This window comes from Podarcis vaucheri (genome assembly GCF_965113315.1).
Source record: "Podarcis vaucheri genome assembly, chromosome: 2".
In the NCBI taxonomy this organism is placed as follows: Eukaryota; Metazoa; Chordata; class Lepidosauria; order Squamata; family Lacertidae; genus Podarcis; species Podarcis vaucheri.
In genome coordinates this window covers 70940889-70967758 of record NC_138760.1, presented here as the reverse complement: position 1 = coordinate 70967758, position 26870 = coordinate 70940889, and the positions used below count along the sequence as shown (strand labels likewise).

The 26870-nt window shown below is 41.3% G+C and overlaps 1 protein-coding gene across 2 annotated transcripts in view; it reads right to left on the bottom strand.

The window, feature by feature from the left end:
- SGCD (sarcoglycan delta) overlaps positions 1-26870 on the bottom strand; it is a 410213-nt gene that overhangs the window by 126897 nt on the left and 256446 nt on the right. For both annotated transcript variants that reach the window (XM_082211838.1, XM_082211837.1), the window contains one exon: positions 2400-2501. In XM_082211838.1, coding sequence (XP_082067964.1) covers positions 2400-2501 — 102 coding nt within the window. The remainder of the gene's footprint in view (positions 1-2399; positions 2502-26870) is intronic.

Genomic DNA, 26870 nt, shown 5'->3' with positions numbered 1-26870 from the left:
AAGCCAGGCTTAAATTTCAGTTTTTCTAGACAGATTCAGTATCATTTATACTTGATGTATATTTATCTGAAGTTACTGGACTTACATACAGCACTTGCACATTTCTGTGCGTATTGTCAGTGTCAATAAAAGCCAAACAAAAGCAGTACAAACATTTCCATACATTTTATTTTACTGTCTTATTGTATAATGTTTTATCTAGAAAAAACTTATAAGGGCTGGGATCCGATGGCCTATGTGTGCACAAAGGCCAGAGCTTTTCCATTCCTCATACAAGCACAGTTACTTTTTCTACCCTTCTAAACCACTGGTGGGAGTCCTGTGGGGTACTATTATTGAGAGTGGACTTGTGATACCTCTTGGGAATATGAGGAAATGTATAAGACATTTCAAATCCCAATAAACTTTCCAAATTTGCAACTAACTTGCTTTACTTTCATTCAGGGGCTTAGTGATACATTTTGATCATAAAGAGCACACTGAATGCTTCAAAGAAACCCAAACAAGATAGAGACAGTCTGCTCACATCCCACATGATTTCTTCATTATGTTCATGAAAAAGGAAGGCAAGAGAGAATTCCATGGCTTGAAACATTAATTGTGATTTAGAAAAACCCTGTTCATCTCTTTTTGTACTGGCAATTAACACACAACTTAACAACTTAAGTAAGCTGTTTATAAAACTATCAAAATGCATTTTCATTTCTATTGAATTCTTCTCTAGTGAATGAATTTTTTGGGGTCAAAGGTCTTCCTTTATTCCCATAAGAAAATATATGTGTGTGTATATAATATGGCGCTTTCCTCATTAACTCTCCTTCAAAAAATGTTTGCTACTGCTTGGATTACTCTGCAACCAATTTACAAAGGTTATAACCTCCTGTAATGAAAAGCGATTTGGTCTTGGATGTTGCACTGAATAGACCAGAGAACTTAATTTTTATAAGACAAATGAAACTCAACATTAAAGTGATGCTGAGGTTATTTAATTGGATATCTGCTCTCAAATAAAAGTGGGATATGCAACTTAGGGCAACACTTCTGAGTAAGAAACAATATAAATTAGAAACTGAACCTATTCATTTATTTTTATATATTTCATTTATTTATTAAATTTGTATACTGCCCTGCATCCAAAAATCACAGGGCCATTCACAACATAAAAATACAAAATGGGGACAAAAATGCATAAAAAAACAAAAGCAAACAAGTAACCCCGCTCCCAAATTTGAAGTCTCCTGGTCGGAAGAAAGAAACCCCAATTATATTAAATGGTGTCATAAAAATGCAGCCGCAGTCAAAATGGGATGGCTATGTGTCGGAGCAGAAACACAGTGCTACCAGACGTCCTGGTTTCCCGGGGACAGTCCCCGGATTTAATCATCAATCCCCTGACAAAATCTATCCATTCCAACTGAAGTTGAAGAGTGTCCCCGGATTCATTGAAAAAAAATCTGGTAACCTTATGCTATAATGTCACAAGGCACAGAACTGGGTAGACAGTGAATGGGATAGAAGGTAGAAGTGGAACTGCTGTATTGCTCATCTCACTTTTCAGGCGAGGAAACCAGTGTTTGTCTGCATACAGCTTTCCAGGTATTGTGGCCAGCATTACTAAACCACTGCTGGTGCTTGGAGGACCATGATGAGTACTAGAGCGCACAGAAATGCCATTTACCTTCCCACCACAGTGGTACCTATTTATCTACTTGCATTGGTTTGCTTTTGAACTGCGAGACTGGCAGAAGCTGGGACAGAGCAACAGGAGCTCATCCCTTTGTGCGGATACGAATTGCCGACCTTCCAATCGACAAGTCCAAGAGGCTCGGTGGTTTAGACCACAATACCACCCGCGTCCCTTAATATATTGTACCAGGGTTCAGTAGAGATAAAGAAGAGAGAGAAGGCATTAACCCATGAATTAATGATCTATAACTAAAGGGAAAACTATATGAAATTTATTGGATTGACCAAGCAAAAAAATTCTCATTAGGCCTAGACTTTAACTATGATGGCACCTCCACAGTTGGCGGCAGTATATCTTTGACTGCTGGATATTGAGGGCAAATCACAGAGCACTATTAAAAGATCCTCTGCTTGTGAATTTCCCGCAGCATATAGCTGGTCACAGCCAAAATAAGAGTACTGGACTATTTAGAACATTGAACTTCTTGCAACTGGACTAGTTCTGAAATTATCAGTTTTTTGTTTTACAAGATATGCTGATAATTCTTACTTTTAATTGCACAAATATCAGCAAGCTACTCAATTACTGACCTGCAATGCAGCCAACCTAAAGTACAATAATATAGATTGGTTGTGTACTTGTCGTTAGTGACATGTTTTCTGTAATCAAAAGACAAGAATCTGATTTTTCAAAAAAGGGAAGAAAAACTTACTGTCTTGGACCGGATTTCTTTGGCGTAGAGAGGTTTCAAGAATTCTGAATCTCCTTCTAGCTTTAATCCTTTTTCTGTAATCCTTAGATTTCCCATTCCATCCTGAAATATAAAAATGGTCGCCATTAGCCACGATTTCATAAACACTAGGCTGTCAAAAATGTATTTCTTGTGGGGGGGGGGAACCATGTAAAACACTGGGAGGCACTGTACAAGGCAATCAATTGCATTATCCTTCTGGCTTAGGCTTTCTGAGGAAATTGTGTTTCAAGCAATTTGAAATGTCCCCCTCCCCCAAGCTGCTTATCTGTGTGAAATATGCCCTTTGGCTTGTCACCTGAAGAACAGAGAGGTGAGAAAGAAAAATGATAGGTGGCGTTTAATGTTAACACAAAACCATTCATTGTAGCATGTCTAGCTTTCAACATTTATACAAATACTGTCCCTTCATTTATGACAAGCTCAGGACACAAAAGATGGATCTGCCTGTCAGAAATACCTACCTTTAAAATCAACAGCTTGCCATTAAAAAACAAGTATTTTACAATCTGAATTCTCTCTCTCTCTCTCTCTCTCTCTCTCTCTCTCTCTGTGCATAATTAATTCAACATCTTATTTGGGACATAATAAGTCCAGGTTTTCAACAACAACAACAACAACAACAACAACAACAACAACAACAACAACAACACACATTCTAGATAGTCTAACAGGCTGCCCATAAGAAAGAGAAATAATATGTTGGCTGAAATAATGGGGGCTGAAAAGCAGTTTGCTGGAATATGAATGTGCATTTTTTCCACCTCTCCCATCTCCCCAGTTTCTTTTATTTATCTAGTAGAATAATAAATCCATATAGGCAAGCAAAATATATCTACATTCTTACTACATTTTTACTTTAATGTCTCATAACCATGTCACCTGTTGCACCAAGCATCTTAGTAGCTGAAGATGTGTTGGCAATGCATATGCATGTGAGAGGCAAAGTTATCATTAGGATATCAAAGAAATACACAACGATTCTAAGATGCAGAACAATTTTTACATTTTAGGAATTTAGAACTCTTAAGTAATATATAGAGTTAACAACATGGTAGCAATTTCAGAAATTTGTACCCCAGTTCATCTTAAATTCACCAGAGCCCAAATCCATCAAGAGCTCCTAGATCAGTCAATGGTCTCCATGGTTACTCACCTACAATGTGGGGTTTTTTTTGTGTGGGGCTACCCACCAGTATGAAAAACGGTTACTTTTATTGCTGCCCATCTAATTTTGTTATTGGCACCCATGGAACTTTTATTAAGATATTAGTAGTGGCATCTCATATTTTACAAAAAAGAGAACTGCTTATAATTATGGGTGCATTCATACATTAATGTTAATTAATTAATGTAGCTGCGTCTGAATGACATGTGATTGTGCACATGCATATGACACTGAATCCAGAAAGATCCTAAAAACGTAATGAAAAGGGGTCTGGGCGGGCTTTTGCATGCTCTATGAACACGTATGGGGGTCCAGAATGAAGCCCCTACATAAAACAAAGATTGCCTGTATATACCAAAAGCCAGGTTGCAAAGAAAGACACACACACACACACACACACACACACACACACACCGCCTTTGCTGGTGTGGCTGGCAAGTAAACTTGTACTTCATAGTTGAGTCAGCTAACATAATGCTGTCACCATCTGATTGACAGGTGAGAGACCACACTCACCAAAGCGGTCCTGCGTGGCTGGGGGAGCTCAGAATCTACAGCTCATGGTACCTAAGCTCACGGTGCATAGATGTGAAAAAAATATTTACAACAAATGGTGTGAAATGTAGGCTGGCTGTAGGCTTCTAGCAGATGTCTGCAAACAGTCTACTTCTTTTAGAAATTGTTTAGTTATGTGTTTTCAAAATGTAATGAAACAACTCGCAAACTATAATAGAAAATGAAATAGATTTAAGAATTCTGTTCCTTATGGTTTGCAATGCAATACAACGATGTTCAGAGGCACGACACACACAACTGAAAATACCCTAAAAGGCTTTTACCATGAGAAGTTTGATATTTTATCAAGGCAGACCCCTCAGGTTTATTAATTCATGCTGCATTTTTTCCCTTCAAAATTGTGTGTGTGTGTGTGTGTGTGTGTGTGTGTGTGTGTAAAACGGAAAGAGTAAATGTATTATCAAATAACTCACAAACATTGGAAATGCCATTTCTGACAGCATCATTTTAAAGTTATGAAGGAGGGAGTGAAATAGATCTCACTGCTGACATAAAGCTAAATATGCTGTTCTGTAGCCACTTGAGACCAGAACAAAAACCCTGAGGCAGTGTTTTTTTTTAAGGATTATTGAATATACCTTATTATCTTACGTATTTAATGTAAGAGGTGCATGGAGTGTTGGGGTGGTCCTTCTGAGGGTAGTTTGTCCATAGTGTTAGAAACTGAGATATGAACGCTATGAGCTAAATAGCACCTTAAACCTAGGTTATGGGTGCAACAACGGAATGTCTAAGTGCCCTTTTTAATAACAAGAATACAAAGCTGAAAATGAATGAACTGCAGCTAAAGTATTATGTTCATTTTATACATGGTCTAGCCCTTCCCCTGCCCACCCTCCTAATATTCTTAAGAGGTCCTCTTCTCCGGCCTTCAGAGAGTAGGTGGAAGTGGGGTCATTTCTTTCACTCTGCAGTTTTAATCTGAAATCTTAGGCGCAGTACTGTGCCCAGAGCTTGGAAACTGCTTGTGCTTATGAAATTCCCTTTCGCAAAATGCTCCTAGAACAATGGGAGTTTCTAACACTGTTTGTCCACCTTTGGTCCCCACCCTGCACTCAGTTCTCATCTGTAGCTCCTAGAAGCTGTCAGCTTTGACTGGCCAGCTAAACCAGGTGAGGGTAGTTGATGGGTCTCAAACCCTTGGTGAGTTAGGAACTTTCCTTGCATGCAAAGACAGGCTCTGGCAGACTGAGCAGATGAGACTAATGGTGTGTTCAATAGTCAAGAAGGTGGTTTCTGAATGTGCGGTGGGGGGTCAGATCTGTCTCATCAACCTGGGAAGGTAGTTGATCTAAGAGAAGGAAAACTGATTCTAAACCTCCACTGCCTTGTGTGTGAGGGAAAGGCTTTGGGAAGAAACCCCAAGGAGAAATCTGTACCCGCTGCCTTGCGGGACATCTTTGAGAGAATAAAAGGCTAAGGAGTAAACTCAACACAAATCCGGAGTTCTTGAAGATGGTTAGATGGCACCTTGTATGCCTCCTTCTGGCAACTCCTGCAGCCTAGCTGGTGCCAAAAGCATCGCTCTGCTTTCCTTTGCGCCATATCAGTGAGGCTGAAAGGTGGGCCTTGTCATCTGGGCAGCCCAGTAAGGTAAAGCGACCCCTGACCATTAGGTCCAGTCATGGACGACTCTGGGGTTGCGGCGCTCATCTCGCTTTATTGGCCGAGGGAGCCGGCGTACAGCTTCCGGGTCATGTGGCCAGCATGACAAAGCTGCTTCTGGCGAACCAGAGCAGCACACGGAAATGCCGTTTACCTTCCCACTGGAGCGGTACCTATTTATCTACTTGCAGTTTGACATGCTTTCAAACTGCTAGGTTGGCAGGAGCAGGGACCGAGCAATGGGAGCTCACCCCGTCGCGGGGATTCGAACCCCTGACTTTCTGATTGGCAAGCCCTAAGCTCTGTGGTTTAACCCACAGTGCCACCCGCATCCCTGGGCAGCCTAGTACCTCTCTATATATTGCCCAGGCTAATGTCCTGGAGAGGTCACTACGCAGTCTGACTTAATCCTTGGAGGCATACTCCATTGTCTCTTGAGACAGACAGATGTCAACAACAACGTAAGAGAATAGGTCACATTTATTTGCATAGTTACTTCTTCTCATATACCCCCTTGCTGCCCTGAAAGTCTCAGTACCTTCTGAAACTGCATTCCGTTGGATGAAAGGGGCTGCTTCCCTCCCTGTTCTCATGTAGAGGCACTGTGCACAGGTGTACTGAGCTATCTAGATGCTGTTCAAATAACTTCAGAGTTGAATCTTACAGGAAATAAGGCTGTTAGTAGAGTGAAATTTGGACTTGTTGGAGTTTGATATGCAGGGCCTGCCTGAACTTCCTGCAGTGGAAAACAGATGAGGACAGGGAAGACAGTCTCCAGCATTATTAAACCTAAAGGCTTCATTAAAGGTAACCTATAACTTTTACATGCATGATGTAGATAACTGTGCTAATGAAATACATTTCTATCCAAGAAGCTCAAGGTATATATAGTTCTCTCTCTCCTGCCCATTTTATCTACATTTTATCTCTGTATGATAGGCTAGATTGAGAGATGGCAACTTGGCGAACGTCAAATCAAACTTATTCTATTTTTAATATATAATAATGCAGCTTCCATAATTATTGTTTGAAATGCCACTGCAAGCTTCTCTATCAACCTTTTTATTATCCAGAAGCTCTTGTGGTTCAGAACACTGGCAATTATTGTGTGTCATAGAGTTGCAAGGTTCTGCAGAGAGGGGGGGGGGAGAGATACAACCAAGCCCTTTAGCACAATGTAAGTGATGATGAGCTCCGGCCTCAGAGGTGTGAGAATTCAGGGTATCATATAATTTCGAAATAAAAGTGATAAGCAACTCTTCAAGGGAGATGTGTGCTGTGAATTGTATTGTTAGAAAGGAAAAAAAGATGGAAAAGAGCAAATTCTTACAGTACCAGTGAAAAATGCTGGCTTATGTATTCCAGTGGGGTTGTACCAAACATTAGCTAAAACATAAAGGGCAATGAATGAAAATGTGATTAGGGCAGCACCAAGCAGTTCTGATTACATTCCCACAGTGCCATCATTTGCTATTATAGAGTGAGTAGGAATGATTTCAGCTCCTTGCAAGCCTGGTGTAAAAAAAACAAAAAATACACCTTTTGAAGCTCTGAAAAAGGAATCACACCCACACAAGATTTTCCTGGTATATACATTTCAGCAAGGCTATGTGATTCAAGAGCCAATATACAGCAGCCGATCATGCTTCCATTTAGCCAGGTTCCATGTCAGGCAAGCCAGTTCCATTTAAGAGCTGAGAAAAGACAGCTATTTCAAAGATGACACAATCCTACTCGCTCCTTAACCTGACTGTGCCAAAGATGTAAGAACCAGCATCACTTTCTGACTCTGGGGGGGCCCTTCGGCAATATGCATTTGGGCCCTGCTGGACTTGGCCAAAGGCCCACCTAGAGGCCAATCAGATTCCTAGGGGAATCTCCTTGACACTATTGCTGCTGGCCTGTAAGACAAGGCAAACTGGGGCTGCTGGTCCTTCTTCTAGCTCCTGCCATACTGCTCACTCACTTAGAGCAGACCATAGCTGTCAACTTACAGATTTGAAAATAAGGGACCAGCAGCCAAAATAAGGGACTTGCAGCCTCACCTGTTCCAGGCACTCCAGTCTTCCTGTCCTCCTGCAGTCTGGTCAAACTCATGCTGGTAGCTTCGAGAACACTGTCCAACCAACTTTGTAACCAGAGGTTCAACTGAATAGAATCTGAATCACATGCACCACAAGGCCTATGCAGCCTCAACTTAAAATGGCTCCCTGGCCTGGCTTTGCACTGCAAAGTTTGCAGCAGCACATGCAACAAAATGGCGTCCAGCATTCAAAAAACTCCTCAGCTTGCATTAACTAGCCACACACAAGGCATGCAAGCTTCACCCCCCCCCCCCGGTCGTTCTTAGGTTTCTTATTGGGTGAGTAACACAGCCAAGCAACACAGTTGGAGCCTCCCTCCTCCCTGGCCGGCAAGGAGGGAGGGAGAGGAGCTGCTTCGTTTGAAATTTAAGGAACATCATTTAAGGGACATTTAAGGGACAGCAGCGGAACATGGCGCTGGAATAAGGGACTGTCCCTTCAAATAAGGGACACTTGACAGCTATGGAGCAGACAGGCAAACAAGCATTTACCAGCAAGGCAGAGGAGGAAGAGCTGGACAGATTCTGCAAGGCAGAGGAGGAAGAGCTGGACAGACACTGGTCCTGAATACACTATCTCAGCTACACTGATAAAACAGAGGAAACAGTCTGCTCGTGTGTCCTAATGACTGTGCTGACAACGAGAAATCAATTATGAAAAAGGAAGAATAGGGGAGGAATTAATTTGGTTGGCTTTTCGCAGCAGACCAACAAGATTTGCTGTTCCTGAGCTTGCTTGCAGACAGGAATGCAAAACCTAGTTAGGTTATATACACTGCCCCAGAGCTTGTACTGCTTTTCTATTTCACAAAAGGTGTGCACAACAATACTATTTTATGTAAATGATGTGCACAAGATTCATATTTTATGGATGAATGCTTTGATGGAATTGCTCTATTGGGTAAGGATGTTATACCTTTAAAACACTTAGAAGTCATTTGAGCATGTAAGCAGTATAAAAAGGTAAAGGTACCCCTGCCCGTATGGGCCAGTCTTGACAGATTCTAGGGTTGTGCGCTCATCTCACTTAAGAGGCCGGGAGCCAGCGCTGTCCGAAGACACTTCCGGGTCACGTGGCCAGCGTGACGAAGCTGCTCTGGCGAGCCAGAACCAGCGCAGCACACGGAAACACCGTTTACCTTCCCGCTATAAAGTGGTACCTATTTATCTACATGCACTTAGGGGTGCTTTCGAACTGCTAGGTGGGCAGGAGCTGGGACCGAATGACGGGAGCTCACTCCGCCGCGAGGATTCAAACCGCCGACCATGCGATCGGCAAGTCCTAGGCGCTGAGGTTTTACCCACAGCGCCACCCGCGTCCCATATACTGTAAGCAGTATATGCATACATAAATAAATGGCTTTTATGTTTTATAAACTGCTTAGAAGCCATATAAATTTAATAATAATAATAATAATAATAATTTTTTAAAAAGCTTTGAATTGTCTGGGCTGACAGTAGTTTTCCAGGATCTCAGCTAAGGGTCTTTAACAGACACAAGTCCCATTCTGTACTTTCAACAAACAAGACAGTGTCATCATTCCTAGACCGAGTCTGTCCTAAGTCATGCCATACCAGGCAAGAAGAGTGGCTTTTCCTTATTGTATCATGTTTTAATTCTATTAGTGTTTAATTAGTTTTTAATGACTATCTTTTTCTATTTTATCTTGTAAGCTGCCTTGAGTCCTCATCTGGGGAAAAGGCGGGATATAATTAAAAGAACAACATCCATTTTTCAAATATATAACAAAACAAACTAAAAAGCATAGCAATTAAATCAGTTGAAAACAATTAGATCAGGAAGTTCAAGTGGAGGGAGAATGCTTGTCTAAACACCTATGCCTTCAAGAGCTGATGGAATGCCAAAACTGATGGGTATTTTATCAGGCATTCCACAACACTGGTGCCACCAGTGAAAAAGCCCTGCACCATGTCACCACAAGCCATAACAATCAGTTCCACAACACTGTTCAAATACAGAATAATTAACAATGCAGCATAAAAGAATCCCATTAAAATATAAATTTATACGATTGTTTTTTTTTTTGCAATAAAACAATCCTCTTAAAACAGCACAGCAATTAAAACAGGACACTCAGGCCAAGAGATCAAGGGGATGTCTGTGTAAACAGGTACGTGTTCAAAAGTCAACAGAATGCCAATACAGGTGGAGGCCCTTGTATTTCAGCAGGGAGTACGTTCCACAACACCAGTGCCAACCACAAACAGACTAAAGGTGTGATGTAACATAAGGCAACCACCCCGTTCATAGGTGGGTTCGTTTTTATTTATTTTATTTGAAAAGTAGAATTTACTGCTTCACATTGAGCATGAAAAGATAAAAAAGGCTTTAATTAATACTTCCTGTAGCACCTGGAACTATAATCATGTTAGCAGTAAGCAGCAGCAACCAAGGGTCTCTGTAACAGAAACATGAAAGACCAAATTCACCCTCTGACATATGCCTCCAGCTTTTCCCTTCCAATCTCCCTAGGAAGAGCAGCAGTACAGATAGCACATAGAAAGGTAAGGCTCCCTTGCTTGCCCATATGCATGAGATGATAAGGAGAAGCCATCCTTCTTGCCCTGTGTGGCATCAGTCTCCGCAGTATAATCCTCTGCTAATTCCGAAATTACACGGTTTAAAATTGGTTTTAATATCCAGGTCACTACTACACTGTATGTCTAAAGAACTTACATCTGTATTTTTAAAAAGTAACAACATAAAAATCATGCTGTCTTAAAAGGTCTTAAAAGACCATGACTTCTGTGATGTCCATAACAAATATAAAACCTTAACCAATGACCCTCAACAGCACAGCCAGCCTTATTGCCTCTAGCACAAGAAGTCATAAAGCATAAGTTGATCCTGAATGGCTGGTGGTTGAATAGTTAGAAAAGCCAGAAGTGACAGCTAAATTTCAAGCATAACAGACCCTGAAGTACTCCATAACTACTGAATCTTCAGGTCTTATATCACATTTATAACTGTGGCAGAAAAGCACTTCTTGGATGTAATTTTGATATATTAGCTATCTATAAATCCAACGTGAGCCCAGGTCGCCACCAGTAAGCCTGAGGTGTCACAGAAGCAGACCTCAGAGTTCCTAGGAAATGTGAATTACAGTTAATTACCAACCTCGTGACAGCAGTCACGAAATTAAAAGACGCCTGCTCCTTGGGAGAAAGACGATGGCAAACCTAGACAGCATCTTAAAAAGCAGAGACATCACCTTGCCAACAAAGGTCCGTATAGTTAAAGCCATGGTTTTCCCAGTAGTGATGTATGGAAGTGAGAGCTGGACCATAAAGAAGGCTGATCGCCGAAGAATTGATGCGTTTGAATTATGGTGCTGGAGGAGACTCTTGAGAGTCCCATGGACTGCAAGAAGATCAAACGTATCCATTCTGAAGGAAATCAGCCCTGAGTGCTCACTGGAAGGACAGATCGTGAAGGACCTGAAAGCTGCCAAAAACGGTTCATGCTCCAATTGATTTTAGACTTTCTTATGGTTAAATCAAAATTCAAGAAGAATAGAATACCAATCCACATAATGATAAAGGAATGCAGCAGGGGAAATTCACTCCTCCCTTATCTCAGTGTAAGGGAAAGTTAAGGGGAAACCTGTGTGCACTGTGCGGTCCAACACACACACAGTTTCCATCACAGAAACTATACACCACCCTCACCATCTGAGATAAAAGTTTTGTATCTAAGATACAAAGTATATCAGAATCTATTTTTTCTTCTTCTCATTGAGGATTTTTTGTGCAGACACACCCCGATGTGAATCTCCTTTGTAATATTAAGACCAAAGAAGCAGGTACTGCATTTCTAAGTAACAAAAATCTTTAAATCAGGTGCCTTTTCTTTCTTTTTTTTTAAAAAAAACCTGATTTAGTTACTGGGTTTATATATGTTTTCAAGTTCTGTTGGTGGAATCTCCCAGAGCAGCAGTTTTGTATCACAGCTTAATTCTACCAGTTTGCCTGTTTGAAAATAAGAATAGCAATAGACACATCACAGTGCTGGTGTGCTTTGAACTATTCAGCTGTTTCCTAAATTATGATGAAAACTAGCACATCCGTTTTATCGTCTGAACCACCTCTCATTTTATACAATGCTGCATAATGGGGAAGGATAAAAATTTATATGCTGCTGCTGACTGCTGTATGTCAAAAAAAGAAGAAATGAAAGAGACCGTGATGATAAAAACCTGATTTATGAAACTGTCACTTTATTATTGCTGAATGAGAAAGGATTTTTAGTGGCGTGAAAAGAAGATCAGTTTAACAACCAATTACAGAATGATGGTGTTAGTGTAGAGGAAGAGTTTAATACCAGTACCACTATTTTTGACATTACAGTGAAGAAGGAGGTATTAAATCTCTTCTCCATGCCATGATACCTATATGTAACCCACTCTCAGACCTTAAGGTGATAAGAGAGTTGTTGTTGTTGTTGTTCTTATCCCAAGAGCTCTGAGGACTCATTTTGTAATGTGTGTCAACAATAAACCTGTAAGAGCTTTTAACCTTTCCTTGTTTATAAACAAGGATTTGTTTATTGGATTCAAGTTAGATTAGAATTGCCGCTTTATGACTGTTGTGAATTATAATGTTTGGAAATAATGCAAATGTATTCCATCTCTCGTACTCTTACTTTACAGTTTTGACTTGATAGTTTATTAGGCATTAAGTAGCTATTTATGAATAACAGCAGGGGAGGCAGGTTCTACTGGCTGTTTGTCCATGAGACCTTTGTTGTTGTTTAGTCGTTTAGTCGTGTCCAACTCTTCATGACCCGATGGACCAGAGCATGCCAGGCACTCCTGTCTTCCACTGCCTCCCGCAGTTTGGTCAGACTCATGTTGGTAGCTTCAAGAACACTGTCCAACCATCTTGTCCTCTGCCGTCCCCTTCTCCTTGTGCCCTCCACCTTTCCCAACATCAGGGTCTTTTCTAGGGAGTCTTCTCTTCTCATGAGGTGGCCAAAGTATTGGAGCCTCAGCTTCAGGATCTGTCCTTCTGGTACTTCACATTTTATGGATTAAGAACATATACTCCTGCCTACTTTCTTCATGGGTACATGTTGTACACATTTGCTGGGTACCTGTGATCACTCACTGCTCTCTGCTACATGCCCTTAATGTGGGACATGACAGTGTAAAACTAGCACACATACTTGTACACATGGTGTGCACTCTATTTGATCCTGAAATCTGCATCTCAACATAAATTATGAAACACATACAAATCCATTTTAGCAATCCTTCCATTAACTTGGGGACTTGTACTCCTAGCCTATAAATCCTGGATTTGGATTGTTTTGGAAGTTCATGGGCCTTTAATAAATGAAGTTGCTGATGAGCAGAGGACTTTATAGTTAACTGGGATTTAAGCACAATAGTCCAAGCTAAAGATCTGGTGTATCAATAATGGTCAGTGGTTTGCACTAAAAAAAACTCCCAAACTTATTCATACAAATGGTCTACTCACATTCATAACATTACGTGGGAGGCAGAAACTCACGTGCAGTTCATAGAATCATAGAATCATAGAGTTGGAAGAGACCACAAGGGCCACCGAGTCCAACCCCCTGCCAAGCAGGAAACACCATCAGAGCACTCCTGACATATGGTTGTCAAGCCTCTGCTTAAAGACCTCCAAAGAAGGAGACTCCACCACACTCCTGGGGGCCTCTCCCAAAATATATATTGGAGCAGAGTTTTTTGCTTGTTGGCTTGGTGTATTGTCAAAACTGCCACATCTGCTAAAGGCTAGCAATATTTGCATGGTAAAGTTTTCAACAATCAACTCTCCTGCAGAGTTGAAAGAATAAACACCATCCTCTAAGGACGTAAAATTCACTTATAGTAACTTATCTCAAGACCAACAAGTAAACCTAACAGAAAGCTGTTTTCAGAAACTGTTCAGAAGACACCTGTGAACAACCTCTATAAGTGTGGCAATCCATGATAAAAAAAATACAGACCCCATCAGCTGTCTTTTTGCCTCTCTGAAACTTAACCAAGTACTGCAGAAAATGCTTGTGCTTGCTTTTACCAATTTGCTTTTAATGGTTTACTATTATGCTGAGTAAGGGACGCAGGTGGCGCTGTGGGTAAAAGCCTCAGCGCCTAGGGCTTGCCGATCGAAAGGTCGGCGGTTCGAATCCCTGCGGCGGGGTGCGCTCCCATCGTTCGGTCCCAGCGTCTGCCAACCTAGCAGTTCGAAAGCACCCCCGGGTGCAAGTAGATAAATAGGGACCGCTTACAAGCGGGAAGGTAAACACCGTTCCGTGTGCGGCTCTGGTTCGCCAGAGCAGCGATGTCACGCTGGCCACGTGACCCGGAAGTGTCTTCGGACAGCGCTGGCCCCCGGCCTCTTGAGTGAGATGGGCGCACAACCCTAGAGTCTGGCAAGACTGGCCCGCACGGGCAGGGGTACCTTTACCTTTACCTTATTATGCTGAGTAAATACTTTTCAAGATTCCGCCCCACCCACCGCCCTGGCCCAAACAACCAACACACCAAAGGTATGTTACACTGGGGAACTGTTACATGGGCATATTCTGCATATGCAATACTAAGGAATAAAAGTCTCACAAAAACTTTTCCAAGGGGGAAAAAATGTTAGTAGTTTGAAATATTATCTATCTTAGGTGGTTATGTCATGTTGGGAGATAACAAAGGGAGTTGTGATGAATGCTGTGGACTGAAATTAGAAGAGCTACAAAACTGTAGAAAATGACCCTAACCCCCCAAAACAAATACTATGATTATAGAGTTATAAATTAAGCATATATGGACAAATGCGAAGGGGTCCCAGCTCTTCCGTTTTCCCTTGATGTCATGAGTGCTATTAGTCATTGTAAGAAATAGAATGCTGAACTGGACAAGCATTTGCCTTTGAAGATTCCTCTATGCTGAAAACCTATTAGCTGCTGAACATTCTCAGTCAATTTCTGCATGTCCAGAATGCAAAGACTTAGAGTTGTCTCCTCCAGCCATTAGGGTAAAAAGCCAAAAAGATCTGGATAAATTCCATTCTGATTTCCAGTCTATTCCCATCCGTTTGTTCCTAGGGCTCAATCTGTTCTCATGTAAAAATCAATTGGCATTTACCCCCCCCCCCCGGTGTAACAGTCAGCTTACGGCTGTATTCAACTTCTATTTGAGTCAGTGATAGTCTTTCTGCTGACTTTAGTAGGAATTCTAGAAAGCCATTCAATGACACTGGAATAATTCCTTAAGCAAAGAAAAGCAGTAGTGTAAAATATGACTTCCAGTTAATTTTTCAATTAACTTGCCACTGTAAAATTCATTTTTATGAGAAAACTTGAACCATCACCTGAATAAATAAAATAATTTTCTCTTGTGTCTGAGAATTATATCCCCTCCCCACATAAATTTCATTAGGAAAACATTCCCTAACCATAACACAGTGATATACATACATTGTGTAACATTGCATAACATTATGGTAAACTTTTAAATATAAGCACATGCCTAGAACTCTTGGATCTGATCTAGGGGGAAGAGTACTTTCTGGGCGAGAATGCAAGACAGTCAGAACCGCCGCAGTCATCAGCTGTAGCTTTAAGAACTTGTCCTTGAGCTTCCTTTTCCTTCTTCGCTCCTCTTCCTTTTTCCTCTTGTGTCCTGTCTTTTTAGATTCCAAGCCTGATGGCAGGGAATCAGAAAATGATTTCTGTAAGACACTCTGAGAGCCTTTTTGGCTAAAGGGCAGGGTACAATTTTTGTAAATATATAAATTAAAAAACTGTTCTGTGGGAGAAAGGCTCAACTGCTGGCATGCTTTAGGCTGATTATGAACTGAAGCATGGTTAATTTAATTTATTTCTAATAAATTTAAGTACTTTTTATTTGGAAAACTACTCAAAAAATCCAACAAGAAAATATTAAAAGTGGCTAGCAAGCAGTTAATAACAAAACACTCTCTCTGCAAAACTCCTTTTTAGTACAACAGCAGCACATTTTATTAACTCCCACCTGCCTCAAAATGTAAAGCCTGCCTTTCTACCCTATCAGGACTCCCAAGGTGGTTTCAAATTTACCAGCCATGCATATCTTATGGAACATTTGTTTTAGGGACATTATAAAATGGTTCATTTTCTTATAAGCATTTTCTGTATTATTGCCATATTCCCAACAGCAGATATCAAGACTTCATTCAATAAAAACAATAATTCAGATTATGCCCATTAAATTCACAACCTGTTTAGCTTTGCATCTACCTTGCCAACACATACACAGCCATACAGGAATTCAATCTCTTAACTATTTAGGCTCATGCAGTTTATTATGGGGAAGTGCTAATACTAAAATTGGCTCAAGTAGCTCCCAATTTCACAGATGGAAATAGAAGTAAATTTAAAACTTTACTTTTTGCACTTAAGAATTGCAAGTACAGTGGTGCCTCGCAAGACGAAAAGAATCCGTTCTGTGATTCTCTTCGTCTAGCGAGTTTTCTGTCTTGCGAGGCATTCGTCTTGCGGGGCACCACTGTATCTGCCAATCACAGATTAGAGGGACGCGGGTGGTGCTCTGGGTAAAACCTCAGCGCCTAGGGCTTGCCGATCGCATGGTCGGCAGTTCGAATCCCCATGGCGGGGTGAGCTCCCGTCCTTCGGTCCCAGCTCCTGCCCACCTAGCAGTTCGAAAGCACCCCTAAGTGCAAGTAGATAAATAGGTATCGCTTTATAGCGGGAAGGTAAACGGTAACCTTTTTAAAGTGTGATGATGATTATGATTCACCCTTTGCAATCAGGTCTCAGGACAGGTTACAACAATTTGAAATGCAGAATTAAAAACAGTTAAAACAAATTAATGTCATTGGAATAGGGTGGGTTTCACATCTCAGGTGTCAAAGGCCAGGGTAAAGTATAAGGCTACCAAAGGCATAACCACAAAAATGAATTAATATCCAGAGCTTCCTAATTTTAGGCTAAACTCACCCTTACAGACTAAAAACAAACAAACAAACAAACAAACAAACAAACAAACACAAAACCACCACTTTGGGCACAAATAAAAAATTCTGAAATGGTACAGCAGAACAATCTGTAATGTTATTTCACTTTATTCTTAAGTATTTATATATTTTCTAGACATACATAACAATTAGATGTATAATCTGCATCTCTTTCTATCAGAGTAGCTAACATTCTTTCTTTAGGGGAACAATCATATGTCATGACACCACTTTCCCCATGGGACAGACTGTCCCAGATTTCGAAGAAAATGCACTCCATCTACCACTTGAAGCTTTTATCGTTATTTTTTAAAATGAGGAAACCTCCCCCTAGCTCTGAAGGTATTCTACTATTCTGAAGGACTGGATGATGTCACTGTGATGATGTCATTTTCATGACGTCACTTTGGGCCAATCTCAGTTTGCACCTACTAATACAACCAACCTAAGGGTAGATTTCATTATTGTATTTTACAGTCCTTTGCCAACAGATCAATCCATGTCATTACTTGAGCTTGCGACTGAAGGAGCTAAAAACATAAAAGCAAAATATGATTACTCTATAAGAACAATAAACCATATTTGCATTAGCAGAGCTGTTTTGACCCCCCCCACCCTCAAACAAACAAACAAACAAACAAACAAACCAGATATGAATTAGAAACAACAGGAACTTTCGTTTTGGGAATACACAGACCAAAGTCCAAAATGGGGGGGAAATATGCAAGACAAAGATTATTATTAGTCCTAATCTACATTAGTGGTGTTGCTTTCCCTGTCCGTAAATCATAACAAATGGCTTTCTATCATATGCAACACATGGGGAAACCTCAATATTATTCTTATATATTTGCAAGATCAGGGTTCTTCCACAACTACAACAGCCATAAGGAATCAATACATGCAGGCTTCAGCAATGATAAATAAAATTCAGCCGAAGAGGTAGACATTTCTTAGGTCGCTCCAAACCCTTCGGTGTACTCACAGAGCACACTGACAACATTAGCCCTTCAGCTAAATAGAAAAAATAAAGCAAAACAAAAGAGGTGTTCAAAAGTATATCCTACTGATCATTTCTCAAGGACTGCTAAGCGAGGAATATTTCAGATTCCAGTGGAGAGTAGAAGGAATGGAACACAATGGCTAGGGATGTCTAGCAGCTTCCTTTCAAGTTACTGACTTGAAATAGTTCATTCGGGAAGCAACTTACTTTAAAATCAGATTCCCCTGTCTCAAGAAGCAACTCAAGAATTCTTCTCTAAGAAACCACTATGGAATTTTTATAGCAGCATTTGTCACAAAAATATATGATGTAGTTCCTTTTGCTATCAGAATATACTGAAAAATAATTTAAACTGTCTCCCAGAGTTATCTATAGTGAGTCCATGACATTGTTAGCAAGCGGGCTCCGAGAACAGCATAGAAATGAGGAAAATAAGCTACTGCCCTCAAATAGATAGGCATAAAAATATTGGTTTCTAGAAACAAATGCTGAAAGAATTATTACTGGATCCAGAACATATTAAAGGGACATCAGAGTGCCCCTTTAGTTAAGGAAAGTTAAAGCCCAAAGGTTCTGCCATTATAAGTCTCAACATTCTATAGCTTATAAAAATGGCACAGGCTGACCTAATAACTTGAAACCTGGCATGATCTATCTGATGAGGTCTACGAATGTGCCGAATTTCCAATGAATGCAAGAAAAATTGTCACAGCTACAGCAAGTAAAAAGTGACAGATGTGGATGCTCTGTCACGTTTTTTAAACCAATTTTTAGAATTTCACATTTCTTTCCCATTTCGGTGGTGGTGGGGAAATGGTATACTTTATTTAGGCTCATCAAGAAAGTCTGTATTTCATTGGTTTGCTCAACAGCAGTTTAAAACTATTAATGTTCTCCTGCCACATTATAGTCTATGGCAACATCTAAGGTGATGTGTGCACCTAGGGATTTCTGAAGTTTTGTTTTTGGTTTTGTTTTGTGGCCAGGACTAGAATGTTTGCAGAATGAGCCAGCCAGTGCAATGTCTACTCCTTTTGCAACAGTGTGGTGGCATGTTCACAAACCTATCTGGGCCCAAGGGCAAATCAGGAAACTTGAGAAACTGTTGTAGGCACCACACAACCACCCATGCGCCACACGACGATACCTCAACCACACAAGACCCTGCAAGCATGCAACTACTGAAAGCATACAACTCCGCCCACCTCCAACCCCCTGCAATACAGGAAACACAACCAAACCTCCCTTCTCTTCTCCTCATCCTTATAGAGGCTAGTAGCTACTGACACCACCGGAACGCGGGTGGCGCTGTAGTCTAAACCACAGAGCCTAGGGCCTGCCAATCGGGAGGTCGGCGGTTCGAATTCCCGTGACGGGGTGAGCTCCTGTTGCTCAGTCCCTGCTCCTGCCCACCTAGCGGTTTGAAAACACATCAAAGTGCAAGTAGATAAATAGGTACCGCTCCAGCGGAAAGGTAAATGGCGTTTCCATGCGCTGCTCTGGTTTGCCAGAAAGCGGCTCAGTCATGCAGGCCACATGACCCGGAAGCTGTCTGTGGACAAACGCCGGTTCTCTCGGCCAGTAAAGCAAGATGAGCACCGCAACCCCAGAGTCGTTCGCAACTGGACTTAACTGTCAGGGGTCCTTTACTTTTTTTTTAAAGCTACCGATAGCTACTCACTTCTTCATTAATTTGTCTAATCCTCTTTTAAAGCCATCTAGGTTAGTGGTTGTCACTGCCTCATGTGGGAGTGAGTTTCATAGTTAAACTATGCGCTTTTATCTGTCCTGAATCTTCTATATGCTAGCAAAGGTTCAGGTACGCAATCTATTTTTGACCATTCAAGTGTGTCACTAAAAGTCAGTTGTTCAGTCACAGAATCAGTTGTATCAGACCATTCCAGGAGCAGCATCTTTTCCTACACCATTAGCTCCTCTTGTAATGCTTGGTATTGATTTCTCTTTTATGATCTTTCAGTACATTTGAACATTTCTATGTTTTTGCTGCTAGCAATCTTCACTCAAATGTTCTTGTTCTTCAAGCTTTAACAATTTTCCAGTCCCGTGAATCAATCAAGACAAAAGTTTTGGAGGCTCATGAAATCTCTAAGTCAACGGCAAAACAATTTATTGGGAGATATTGGTAACAATTGTAAACCTAGACTTGGTTATTACACATATTAAAAGCTCCCTTTTACAGAGTTCTTTAGATAGATAGTGAAGCAGTCTGGAAGGACAACGTTCTGTTTCTTTCGTTATATCTGGGGCTGATACTCATACAAATTGACAATGTAAAATGTGAAGATCCCCTGATGACTTGCTTACATTTTGACTGAATGGGGCCTCATATTTCAGGAAGACGACTTCTGAAAAATGGTTCTGTTTAGGGCAACATTGGATATAAACATACAGTGCTAAAATCCATGCAGATTTGGGTGTGTGGAAGCAAACGAGTTTTACTTCAGACTTGAGAATGTGGACAAGGTGCTTGGATTGGTCAGGGCGACCCCTTGCCTTCTGGATCCTTGCCTCTCTTGGCTGATAAAAACTAGCAGGGAACTAATTAATTAATATTTCCACTCACCGTAAAGCCGTCATTTATTTTCCTAACTCCCTTCACCTGCTGCAGCCCTTAATTAATTGCACTGCTTCTAACATCAGCTTCACAGTCCCCTCCTCACTTGATTTCCCTAATTCCTTCCAGTAGCACCTTAAAGATCAACTAAGTTAGTTCTTGGTATGAGCTTTTGTGTGCATGCACACTTCTTCAGATACTGTGCATGCACACGAAAGAAGTGTGCTTGCACACGAAAGCTCATACCAAGAACTAACTTAGTTGGTCTTTAAGGTGGTACTGGAAGGAATTTTTTATTTTGACTATGGCAGACCAACACAGCTACCTATCTGTAATTGATTTCCCTAAAAATTTGACAGATTCTGACAGGATGTGTGAGTTTGGAATAGGCAGAACTTGGGCTCATCCAGGGGAACTTACTTTTGCATAAATTCCCCCCAAAAGGAAAGTGGGCATGGGGTAGACTAGGACAAAGAGACACCCCTATTTCAAGTCACATGACAGAGTTTATGCTGGTCAAAAGATTTTGTCCTTTCATCAAAACATTAACATCCTGCCTTTCTAAATAAAACAAAACAAAACCCCTCAGGGCAGTGACATCACAAGGAAAAATCCTTATTGGATTGATCACATGGGTAATCCTTGGCTATCTAAGAGACAAAGTGCTTGCAAAAGGAAGAGAGAGTAGAAGGGAATTGGATCACATTTTGGATCGGTTCCTATGAAGTGTCAACATTCCGCACCTTGCCAGTTCTGAAGGGGTTTATCTGCAGTACAACATGGAATGCAATTCCTCCTCATTCCTTGGCAAAGCACCTGCACATTGACCAGAGACTGGGAGGTACAGTGCTGCGCATTGCGCTGGGGATGACCTCCTTTAAACTGGCAAGCATTAGCAAATCATTATGTTGCAATGCAGTGTAACATAATGCCTCTCCCACACATCATTGCCCAGTGCTTGTAAATTAACTAGAGAGGGGAAAGAACCATACAGTAAACATTTCCCCACTTTCCACAGTAGCCCTTAAAAACATCCAGTGGTTTTTGGCATTTGACAAAATATATGCTGCAACACCTTCCCTGCTATTTCAGTTTGGCCAACCAGAAGTATGGTTAGCATTTCATTTAAAAGATTATTGTTGGGGTTTTTTTCCCTTTCGATTGGAGAGGAAACTTTGATAGGTTTTTAATTATAATCTTCCTTTGCAGAGTTGTTGAGCTCCTTCTCTACTCATGTTTCCTGATCCATAACTCACTTCTGCTGTGATATGTTCATATTTTAACTCATTATAATGAAATTGCAAAGCCAGCAACTTTTGGGCCTTTGTATCCATGATTACAAGAAAACAAAGCCTGAAATGTTGTCGCAGCTTTGCATATGGATGATTTCCCCCCCTTGACTCTTTCAAAAGAGTACCAGCTTATGCTTCCTGCTGCTTATCCTTCCCCATTCTAATTAAACAATCAATAAAGTATATTTCACATTTCAAATGGACTTTGATTTTATGGGTCTCGGCTGAATGAGAGACTGCATGGTCAAAACTCATGTTTTGCACATTTCAGCAATTCTGATAAGCAATGGTTAGGAACAATTGTCAAGTTCTGAGACGGCCACTGCAGCAAGAAACTAGTGCAAAACTTAATAGCAAAATACACTGCAGTAAATCATTCTGCATTTTCTTCCATAATCAGAGAGTAAAAGGAGAAAAAGCCTAACAAACATAAGCTATCCAGTCTTTATATGCGGAAAACAGTATTAAATGAGCTCAATATTTCTGCTCCTGAACAAGAAACAATATCCATTTATATATTAATAACAGCAATATAATTGTTTAAATATTTAACTTCAATGTCTCTCTTATTAGAACTGATACAGTAATCCGGGCTTGGTTCGCAAGTCACAAGCATGGCTAATGGCAACAACTGAGTGTACAAAACAAGGACTCCAGCAGGGTGGAGGGCCAGTTTGCTTGCATACACTAGACAGGAGGGTCAAAATTCCCAAGGCTAGACTTTGAAATATTACTCCATGGATGACATAGACTGAGTTAACAAATGTTTCAGCCCCGGTGCTCCAGTTGCTGCCACTGTAGCATCCACAAAGACCACACATACTTTCTGTCCCCCTCCATATAACCATCCCTCCTAATTTTTCTTATTTCCATCAGTTAATCATCTATCATCATCATCATCATCATCATCATCATCATCATCGTCAGAGGGATTTTCCTGTCCATTTCTTGCTGACTTCTTGTTATTGGCAAGCAAAATTTCTTTATTTCCTCTTCCCCATAACTTAATTTTTGCCAATAATGCACCAGTATTTGACCAAATATACTGTTTCCAATGGGGACCACGGGTGGCGCTGTGGGTTAAACCACAGTGCCTAGGACTTGCTGATCGAAAGGTCGGCGGTTTGAATCCCCATGCGACGGGGTAAGCTCCCATCGTTCGGTCCCAGCTCCTGCCCACCTAGCTGTTCGAAAGCATCCCCAAAGTGCAAGTAGATAAATAGGGACCCCTCTCCAGCGGGAAGGTAAACGGCGTTTCCGTGTGCTGCGCTGGTGCTGGCTCGCCAGCTGCGGCTTAGTCACGTTGCCCACGTGACCTGGAAGCTGTCTTCAGACAAGCGCGGCTCCCAGCCTTTTGAGCGAGATGAGCGTGCAACCCCAGAGTTGGTCACGACTGGACCTGTTGGTAAGGGGTACCTTTACCTTTACTGTTTCCAATGCTATCTTGTGTGGACCCATAGTAGCCTTTGACTGGACTTGACCATCCAGGGGTCCTTTACCTTCACCTTTTAAATCTTGAATATGGGTAATGCACCTTTGAGAATGCACAGAGCATCTTTTCCTCACTACTGCCACCTCCTGCCCTGATCCCAGATTTAGAATTTACCAGCAGGGTGTTGTTGTTTTCTGAGCACATTATTCCATCCCGCCTCCCAAAATCCACTCTTGCTTTCTCTTCACCACCTTCCCTATTCAATCCAAAGTATATCTGTTTTAACTTCTTTGCAGTTAAGGAACAGACAGCAGCCTTCAGTAAAAAGAAAAGACAAGACAGAATTTGCATGCAGCACTAAAACCCTTACATGGAAAATTCATAGGGGGAGAAAAACAGGAAATACATTTATATAACACACTTCACTGCCTTCACACCACCACACCCTGAAATGGTCCACAGTGGGAATAAGGCTTAATGTTTCCAAATTAAGGCACGGTTACTGAGCTCTGAGAGAACAAGGCAAGCTTGTGTTCTGGGAAGATGATGCCAGCATTCTCCCATTGAGAAAGCCTGGAATGCCATTTCTATGTACTCCCCCTCAACCACACCCCTAAAGACAGAAGAAAACGGGTGTGGAAATTTGCTGTCCCTTTTCATCCTGGAGAATAAGAGGTCAAAAGCAAGTCCAGAGTAAAACAGCACTGGCATGTTAAATTGCCTGTATAACCCCTTCCACAGCAAAATATCAAGGCTGTTTTGTTTTTTAAACTCAAGAGTCCTTGATGAGTTGCTTGGGTTTCTGTGTGGGACATGTTCAGAACAGAAAACCCTGAGAAAAATACGTGCACATTCCCTTCTAGATCTGAGTCACTGCAACTGCCATAGTTTCCCTTGCAAGAAAGTGTCAGCAATATTCCATATCCAGTAACATAGAGTCTGAGACTGTTATTATAACTATTATAACATTATAACTATCTAGTCTATGACTGACATTTTTTTCTACTAGAGCAGGAAAAAAGGAAAGGAAAAAGAAAAAGTGGGAAGGGGATGCACCATACAACTGTTTAGGGCCAGAGTGTAACAGACACAAGCAATGTTATTTGTGATACACTTCAGAGATTAATTAGTAATTGAGAGTTCTCACACTCTCTGTCTAACAACCGAGAGATGACAATCCATCCTAGAAACATGTGATCTTGCATATATGGACAACTTAGTCAGTGGCTATATTTTATCTCTTGACTGAGCTAATTTTCTCCTTCAGCTCTCTTACACACCTTCTTTAATGAATACATGCTCCTCTGATTAAATTAACATTTTTGTCTACCTAATTAGCCGAAAAAACCTATGCTGAGCTGATCCAGGAGCAGCTTCATTACTGTTCACTGGTGCATGTTTGCTACCCATCATTGTCAGCTCAATGGGCTAATGATTAGAAGAACATTAGGTTTGGTTAATTTGGCTTTCCTTGGCAATCGTTATGCCAATCTAGCCTCTGAATTGACCCTTTAGGACTGACACAGATGTTTTAATCATGCAGATGCATTCATTATCCTGCTTCAGTCTGGTTGGCGAAGTTTGTGGCACAGGAGCATGATCTGAAACCGAAACTAACTAAGGAGACCCTTCCATATTCTTCTGGTCCATCTTTTCAACCAGCGCACTTGAGGCCATGGCTAATGAGAATTATAACTAAAAATCTGCTTACCCATGCCTGATGCATTAATAAGTACAATCACCAGAAAGTTGTGCCACTGCCTGCCTGGTAACATAAACATAAGTTGCTTAATGCCTCATTAATGTACATCAGTTAATGAAATCAAACCAGAGATAATGAACAGATGCAGTTGGGTAGACAGCTGCCACTAAAAACAAGGCTCACCAGAAACTCTCTCATGATTCAGAGCACAGATAATTAGACAAAACCCCTTAAGTCAATGGAACACTTAGACATCAATTATGAATATCATCACTTGCCTGCTGAAGGAAGAAAATATGCACCATATTTTCCATCTGCCACATAGATAGCATACCAGTTTCAGAAGGAATTTGGATTTGGAGAGTGCAAGAAGTATTAGTTGACTTGGTGTCATCAAGTCAGTCTTCTGATGCTCATCTTGGCCTTGAACAAGGTGAGCAGCTGTGGATTGCCTGTGGACTCTGCTTTGCCAAGACAATGTTAGACGTTTAATTACAGTAAAGGTAAAGGCACCCCTGACCAATAGGACCAGTCGCGGATGACTCTGGGGTTGCGGCGCTCATCTCGCTTTACTGGCCGAGGGAGCCAGCATACAGCTTCTGGCAAACCAGAGCAGCACACAGAAACGCCATTTACCTTCCCGCTGGAGCAGCACCTCTTTATCTACTTGCACTCTGATGTGCTTTTGAACTGCTAGGTTGGCAGGAGCAGGGACCAAACAACGGGAGCTCACCCCGTCACAGGGATTTGAACCACTGACCTGATCAGCAAGCCCTAGACTTTGTGGTTTAACCCACAGTGCCACCTGCGTAGTAAACGTAAAGGGACCCCTGACCATTAGGTCCAGTCGCAGTATTGATCACAGTAGTAATGTGCAAATGCCCAAGTGCCACTAAATCAAAGTACCTAATTTCACTCTTTCTTTTTTTTGAATATATTTACTCAGGTTGTGCTTGGACACTTCCCCGGAACCTCCCAGACTAGGTAGATATGCCCTGTGCCACCCAGGGGGCAAACCACGCTGAAGCAATTTGGGTGGCAGAGCTAAGGTTTTAAAAGAGGCAGATGGGGATGCACTGGCACCTTGCAGGATCAGATCCTTCTGCTTAAGAGCTATTCAGCAGGAGTGCTGCATGGAGCTGCTTCATAGCTGTTGAGCAGAAGCATTGTGCAGTGTGAGGCAGGAAGAAGAGCTGCAACACTGGGCCTTCAAGGAGACACAACCACCAGACAAGTATGGCCTAGTCCTCTTCCCATGCTTTCCCCACCCTGCCTGCCCGATGCCCCACCCTGCCCTGACAGCCATGGATTGCTTGAGTCCATCCAACCTAACTTGCAGCAATTCATGGCTATGTGTATTTACCGGTAACTTATCTGAGACATACCAAATGTGCTTGATTTGACTTTTTGGGCCTCACATTTCCTGGATGGCCCCATTCATAACTTTGCATACTATGTAAAAGTTCTGGGATTGTGTTGTATTATTCTATCAGCCTTCTGTGCCATAATCATTCCTCTGGAAATAGCTGCCTGTCTGATGCCCTGAAATCTTAAGCCAAAGCCAAATGGTTTTATGCATTAGTAAACTTTTTATGAATTTGTTAACATGCTCCTGTGTTCCACCTGGGGTCTCTTATTCTTTCCATTTCTTGCATCTCTCTGTAACATTGAGGAATAGGTGAAAAACACCTCTGTTTATTAGTGAACCTTGGATAGCCTCTAGATAAATATAGATATTTTCTGTGCATCCAACACAGAAACTTGTTCACATCTTTTCCCCTGAAGCATTTCACTGAGACTGTTTGTAGTTTGCTTTTCATTATCAAGCTTTGCTGAGCTAAACATTTTGTTTAAGGAAAATAACAAATTCAATAAAGAAAGAAGCTTTGGATTTGGAATGACCTAAAACATAACATATGCTTGTTTGCCGATATCTGACTTAATGGAACGGAAGACTCCAGTTTGAGTCCTCAAAGCTACACTTGTCTATCACCGAGAA